The following is a 7847-nucleotide window of genomic DNA, read 5'->3' as shown; positions in this document are numbered from 1 at the left end:
CCTGAAATATGGCAGTGTGCTTCCCAATAATCTGACTTGGAAAAATTAAATAAGATCTTGCTACTTCAAACCCCTTTCTATGAAAATATTTTCACAAACACAAATGTCTAAACAAGTAAGATGGCTCCATCTAACAGCGTTGTAGTTTGAAGAGCAACTAGTGGAGTCTAAATACTGACATTTTGAAGTACTTTCTTTCTAATATTCTATTGAGCCCATCTAATCAGTTGTAAAATACAAAATTTCCGAACACATGCATTTAGCAGGTGAATTTTGTCAGGCTAAAACTGCAGTATTTGCAGCCCCTTTGATACAACAAGAAGTGCTTCTGATTTGAAAGTACCAATCAGAAAGGAACAAGACTTCAAAGTTCTAAAGGGTTTTTTTTTTTTTTTGTAAGACAGACACAAAACAAACCCGAAGTAATTCGGCCTCATCCGGTTTAACCTCAACCACAAGACACCGCTGTCTGCTTTCTTTCTTAAAAGACTCACGTCACTGTGCACTGCAAAAAAGGGAGCTTCCACAGTTTGCGATGAGCATACATGATAAACAGATCTGTTCACACCAACTAGCAGGCTGCCTGCGTCAATAAAAGGCAGTGGCAGAGCCGGTGAACTGACATTTGGTGCTTGGAGTATTATCATAGCAAGTCGCTTCACATTAAGTAAAATGCCAGGATTTTTTTTCCCTCACAACAACATGACTGAATTAAATGGAAAAGAAGACTGCAAGCTTGGGGAAGGCAAAATCCACAAAAAGAAGCAAAAGGCTTTGTAAGTATATACATTTTAGCAGAAACTCAAATGTATTATAAGTGAAAATGATACTAGAATATTGGACATTAAGAATTAGCACTGTGGTTTGGGCTAAATGCCTACAAAGCCTGCTCAAAGCCCAGGACTATATCATCACTAAAAATGGCTTGACCTGATGCATACCAATGAGTTGAGTCCCTTAAATAATGGGGACTAGATTTTGAGTACACTGGGAGCTCATAATCTGTTCAAAAAAATTGCTTCTCAGACTTCAGTCACAGGATGGAGCTCTCTGCCTCAGTTTCAAAGTTTAAAGAAATTTAATCAGAATTGAAATGCAACTGCAATTTTCATGAATTATAAAAATGTCTGTTCATTGGTTCCAGTGGTGCAGATCTCAAAAATTATTTGAAGTCCATGGTACCCCATATTGAATCTGGGATCAAGACTTCTAACTCCAGAAATGTCATGTAAGTACTGAGACACACTAAGTTATAACAATATATATCTGGATTACTATATAACTCTTCTATTTCTAAACTACTTCTAGAACAACAAATATTAAAATAATGCCTAGAATTTCCAAAGTACAAAAAAAAGGTGAGCATTAGGAAGTAGAAACTATTAACGGAGTTAAGGATTTTTTCTTACTGATGTGCTATGTTTGCACCAAACAATGAGGGAGAAGACACTTCAGTTAAATAGCTTTTCTTCAGAGGGATATTGTGTTCATTCTCTAAAGATTTACAAAAAATTATACTCCACATTTCAGCAAAAAGCAGTGGTATTACCATCTTCATTTCAGGAATATGCAAACAGAAATATGAATATAAAATTATTTGCCCATGGTTACAATAAAAGCTTATCTTTCTGGGAACAGAACTCAGAATAACACATAGTTTCTTGTTTTTTCATCTCTAATTATTTCTCTCAATGTGGGTTTGTCTCCAGGGTCTCAGATTATGAGAAAGCCATAAATTTAATAAATACCTGGTATATGTTCCTAGAAGAGAATAATTAATTATAAAATATGTCTCCATTAAACATGGTTTCTTGAGTAAAGCCTTTGGTTTTTCTTGTCATCTTAGGCTCTCTGCAGAGGAAGTAATACAGTGGTCCCAATCTTTGGAAAAGCTCTTGGCCAGCCAAAGTAAGTCTATTACCTAAGTATGACATCATTGATATTCTGAAGACAAAATTTTATCTAATCCCACCCAATAGGCAAAACTGTGGTATTCTACAAACTCCACCAGAAAATGGCCAGTCCCATTTCAGTTATTTACAGCACCAGTGTAACATGCTACTGTTACAGCTTTGCTTTCAAGCTGTGGTTTTGGGGGTTTTCTTGTGGGGTGTCCCCTTCCATTTCCTACTCCCAATACAGCAGATAAACCCCAAACAGCTCAGTTCAGTGCTTTTTGATCAGTCTTCTGTCCTTGCATAGCACATCAGTTTAATTTGAAATTCTCTCTAAAATTACACCCTAAAATAACCTATTGAGGGAGGACTAGAATCCATTGATGTATTTTAGTACCCAGGATCCAGATCTAAAAGCATTTAGCATAATTAGGAAGACACCCATCACCCTTTAATATTAGATTATCTGTAACATGTGGAAGAAGGGAACAGTGTATATTGGCAAGATTTTGTAACAGATATCAATACAACTCCTGCTGTTTATTTTATCCTTCCTGGTCACAAATATGATACTATAAATGCTGATGTATTTGTGTTGGTTTTAGGTGGTCAAAGTGTCTTCTGGGAGTTTCTGAAGTCAGAGTTCAGTGAGGAAAATATTGAGTTCTGGTTGGCTTGTGAGGATTACAAGAAAACAAAATCCGATCACTTACATGGCAAAGCAGAAAGGATTTATGAGGAGTTTGTTCAGTCAGATGCTATTAAACAGGTATGTACAAAGTTAATCTGTGTAGTGTCACAGCACCAAGGATTCTGGAAAATCACAAAGTAGAAGTGCAGCTTCACTGAAATGTTTGTTCATTCAGTTACATAGAACTAATATTTTTTATGAGTATATTTGCATCATTACTGTCTTGACCTGTAAGATTATCAAATCTCTCAAGCAGAGCCACAGGACACAGGCTGGTACTTGGGAGCATCACTAGCAGGAGCACAAGTGGCTCAGCATAGGGTGCTGTTCTGAGTCAGCCCAGTTTGAATTACTGCTGGTCCTTGGAGTCAGACACTTAGAGAGCAGCACTTTGCTAGTAGGAGAACCATGAAGTTTTTCTTGTCTTTTAAAAAATGCATACACTCTGGACAATCAGAAGCTGTAGTTGTTGATCATATTTCAAACTGGAGAATCTCATTCTACACAAGATTTCTCCCATTGTTGTAACTGGAAGTTTAATTGGATATTGCTCCTCTACTTACCACTTTGTTGAGTTGTATTACTTCCGACTCCATGAGAAACTGCATTTCTATAGTGAGTAGCAATTTTTTGTTCATAACTGGGTTATAAACACTACAATTTCCTCATTTTGCAGTTCTGATATTGAATTATCACACTGAGTTGTAAGGCTGTGAATTTGTTTATTGACAAAAAGTGACAGATACAGAAAGAGTTCATTTTTTAAATGTCAATTTCGTTTGTTTTTCACTTTCCAGATCAATATTGACTATCAGATGAGAGAAGCAACTGCCAAAAGGGCTCAAGACCCAACTCATACAAGTTTTGATGAAGCCCAGAAAATGGTGTACATCCTCATGGAAAGGGATTCATATCCCAGATTTTTGAAATCCAAAGCATATCTGAACCTTTTGAACCAACTGCAAACCAGCACTTCAAGATGAAGTGTTTGAGGCAATGAAGAGTCGAAGAGGCTCTGCATCAAATATCCTGTGAAAAATGCTTCAGGGTGGCTGGCCCTCAGCAAGGAGAACCTCTGCCAAGGGAGGAAGGGTACAAGTGAGATGCAAACAGCTCCATAGCCAAGAAAGCACAGGATAAAAGCTGGCAAGACTGTTACCAGAGCAAGAGAAACACAGGGAGAAAATCCTCTCCTCCTATACACCATGAAGTCAAGACAGGATATGGATACTATTTACTGTTTGAACTACACTGTGAACTTGGAACCAAATCCTAGATCCCAAAGAACTGGTGATTATTAGGAAGCATAAGACTAGCAAGCTGAGTGTTGGGAAAAAGAAAGGAACAAGGATGACTGAAAGTATTGTGATCACAAGAAAATGCCCAGACAAGCCTGATTAATGGCTTTTTCTTCTTTTAATCTGCAAAGTATTAATAAGTGAGTGCATCTCCATGATGCTATTGTTATGTAATTATAAATTGACCTGTATTAAAATTCATATATGTTAAATTATATAAGACTTATATAAGCTGTGCTTTTACTAAAGTTTTTATTCAACAGACAGGTATGTAGCATTTTTTCTGTTTAATTTATTGCAAAATAATAAACAACTCTTCAATCATATCTACTTAAAAATAAAGTTTTATAAGCATCTTACATCTTATTGTAAGTGATCTTTCTATTGTTATTACTGAAATATTGAAACACGCAGTTCCCTTCTGTCCCACTATGCCACTATTTCCCACCATCTTATTCAAGTATTAATTTTCCCTGCATCACCCTTTCTCATTTTTGTTTTACCCATTTAACACAATCGTAATGCTAGTTTTCTGGAATAGATGATCATGACCTACATGTACCCACTGTCATGACCCCCAAAAGAAAACAACCAAACAAACAGAGAAGCAGAACTAAATTTCCTTCTGTTTTTTTTCGTATTTCTCCAGCTATCAGCAGCTAAGTCAAATCTCAAATAAAGAAAACATTTCATCATTGATCCTACAGTTCAACCCTCTTCAATACCGATGCTGTGTTGATCTCAGCAGATCACCCATGCTTGCTTACATAAAGAGGCAGCAACTGGCGAGACTCACTAGCAGTCACATTCCATGTGATATTAGTACTACTCATAGAATCATAGAATAGTTAGGGTCAGAAAGGACCCTAAGATCAAGTTCCAATCCCCCTGCCATGGGCAGGGACACCTCACACTAAACCATATCACCCAAGGCTTCGTATTCAACCTAATCTCAAGAAGATCCAGACTCTAATTTACAATACCAATATGATTATCAAATGTTATTTAATTTCATTGCAAATGTTATATTAAATTTACTCTAAAATATGCAATGTTCTATGAGTAGCCTATACCAGAGTGGGCAATGATAAAAACTAAAGAAGAAAAGTTGTGATTGTACTTGAACTATGTAACGACAACACAGGCACTACCAAATGTGATGTATGTAAGACCTTGTGACTTGAAGAGTTCGTAATGAAAATAAATCGTTACATGCCCTGGTCTTAATGAGTTACCATCATGAGGCGCAGCTATCACACGGGTGGCAATACAAGGTTTTATCTCACCCTTGCAGATTTTCCACTTCCCAAAATAACACAAGCTTTGTCAGGCAGACTCTATTATTCCATACCAAATGGAGAAGCTCTAAACCCTCAGACGTCGCCTCATGGGGAAAGCAGACCATGTTCATACTGCCACACTGTGGGGACCTTGGGACGTCCAAGAGAGGACAAAATCTTCAGCATTACAGGCAAAACTCTTCTAGAAGGAACATAAAGTGGCACTTGCTGCCAGCTTCCACCATCACCTACTGATGTAGCTGGAAAAATCACATCTTCCTACTTTCAAGGCCAGTAAATGCAGAACAAAATATGGTCTTTGCAGTATTATTTTCCTTTTGATAAATATATATACCTGAATCCAGTTGCAAAACCTGATGGTCCTGAAACAGTGCAAACCACTGAGAACATTGTCTCCAGTTGACTTTCTCTTACATGAATTAACTTTTCAGGATGAGCAGAAATAAAACCAATTCCTGTGAAGTAGGAACAACTATGCCTCCTACACAAGGGGCATCCTCATGTTTGTTCTGACACAGCTAACATGGGCCAAAGGTTCACATAGCTTCAACCTCACCAAAGACAAGAGAGCTATGAAATATCTACCCCCTGAATAGACACAGCCTTCAAGTAACATTAATGCACTAAATTAGTATAGGCCCAGTCTTCATCCACTCCCCCAGAGTTTCAAAATTTGCCATATTTAGTCACACACCTGTATGAAATTTCTGACTAAAATCATATTTCATAGTATGGCAGTTAGGTTTTTTTTATTATTTATGGCTTGCTGGTGCCTGAGAACACTGTCCACCAGAAGCAATTTCACCTACTGTTGGGAAGACTGTTGGGTAGGGCACTGAGTGGATACACGTTTCCGACATAACATAGGTCTTGGAGATGGGTAAAGTGAAAAGAAGGCAGACTCTGGAGTCTCTGGACTCTGGAGCTATGGGTTTGGGTACTGCAGCAGTCACTGCTCATCGTCACTGCGCCCAGTGACCTTGCATTGAGCAGAGTGTATTTTTTCACTAAAGACTGAGTGCAACCACCAGAGCTGCTCAGGTATTCACAGATGCTGCCTGGCACCATTCGCCATGACCTCCTACAAAGAGTCACTGGGTCCAACTGAACGAGAAAGAGTGAGGAAGTGACACATGATATAACATACTGTTTAGAGCCGTCTAAAAGCAACTAACTCAGCTCTCAGGGAGCACACCTTTGTATTACAGAGTTAAAATTGACCAGGAAAGAAGGGACTTTTCACTCTCTTCCACAAGCTCTCCCCTGGTTAATGATTTGGTACAGTGTGAGGACAGAAAGGTTATTTTTCCCTAAAAAGAAACTATTCTGCTTCTTACAACCCAACCTTAGTACATTTCTAAGTCGCCTTGTCTGCAATAGGAAATCTGAAAACTACCAGGAAGGTCATTCACCCAGGTTATTAATTCCAGAGATATTCCAGCCCACTCCCTTGTCCATGGCAACATGACCATGTTTCGCCAAGCAAAAACTACGTAGCACAAATTCAGAGCTGTCTCCGGGATGCCACTGTAAGCCTAGTATTATATATCTGTTGCTATAGCAGGGCTATACAATGCTGGTTGCTTAAACAAGGTCCAAGAGATCTGGAAGTATTTTGTAGCAATTTATAGTGTCATCCATACTAATCTACATTATAGAAGGAAGAAGCTATAAGTAATAAATCAATGGTAAAACCAAAAGAACTTTTACTGTACTTTAAGGCACTTAATATCTACATGCTTTAAAATAGTCCAGAGATAGGTATTTCTATCATTTCTTCAAAATCTTTTTCAAAATGCAGTGTACAATGTGGCCTAAATAGAGGTTCTTTGGACTCAGAAAAACAGCAGAGTATACAGATCAAAGAGATTAAGGACTCAGAATTTTCTGTGAGCCCTGGTTCATTTACAATGCCCATGCACCATATCAAGTTATCTGTGATTTCCTACTCGTCTTCTCCCCCCACCCATGCGCATAAATAGCCTCAGTATTGCAGCCTGGTTGTACCCTGCCCAGTATGGCAGACTCTTCCAAAACAGAGCATGTTACACATTGAATACGGAAAGCATGCCTCCTTGGAAACTTCTCACACTCGAAGAGACTTGTGAATGCAAGCTCTATTTACTATCTTGTAAATAAATTGTTAGGCAACTGGGGGAAACTCTCCTTTTTCAACATATGGTAGACTGAGTTAATTATCAGTTAGCTGATAAAACTTTCCAGAACAACCTGGCTCTGACTGTGATCCAGAACTTATTAAAATATTAAATATGTATGTCATACAACTGATTTTTTTTTAAAAAAAACAAAATTTAGGCTTCCCTTTGTGGAAAAAAAATATACCATCCAGGATGGAAATTTGCTGTTCTACCCACAGTCTCTAACAAAAACTGCTGCATCATATTGGCCATCAGCTACATACAGATCAGCATAGGAAAACAGGATGCAGTACATGGAGAAGCATTAATATTTGGCAGTAGTGACTCAGGCTTCCTTTATGTGTTCTACCTCACCCCTGAAGGGCATACTTTCATTTTTTGTCAGTGTTTCAGTGTAAAAATCAATCATTCTACCATCTTAATGTGTATTTTTGAAGTAAATTACTTCTCCCTGCTGCAGAGAGAAGTTTTTCTTACAGGAAGGCTCTAGTATAGCAGACCCT

The 7847-nt window shown here is 38.0% G+C and overlaps 1 protein-coding gene across 1 annotated transcript; it reads left to right on the top strand.

Annotated features, from left to right (window-relative positions):
• The first annotated feature begins 526 nt into the window (after positions 1 to 526).
• RGS1 (regulator of G protein signaling 1) lies at positions 527 to 4243 on the top strand. Its single transcript, XM_057417144.1, has 5 exons — positions 527 to 776; positions 1145 to 1228; positions 1847 to 1908; positions 2501 to 2664; positions 3384 to 4243. Exons 1-5 carry the CDS (start codon positions 673 to 675, stop codon positions 3567 to 3569), a joined length of 600 nt encoding a protein of 199 aa, XP_057273127.1. The 5' UTR covers positions 527 to 672; the 3' UTR covers positions 3570 to 4243.
• The last annotated feature ends 3604 nt before the right edge of the window (positions 4244 to 7847 follow it).

The sequence above is a fragment of the Pezoporus wallicus genome, unplaced genomic scaffold, assembly GCF_028554395.1.
Source record: "Pezoporus wallicus isolate ANWC-B61680 ecotype Strahan unplaced genomic scaffold, APGP_CSIRO_Pwel_v1 contig_360, whole genome shotgun sequence".
NCBI classification, from domain to species: domain Eukaryota; kingdom Metazoa; phylum Chordata; class Aves; order Psittaciformes; family Psittacidae; genus Pezoporus; species Pezoporus wallicus.
The sequence above is the reverse complement of the archived record's forward strand: the minus strand, read 5'-3'. Positions and strand labels throughout refer to the sequence as shown.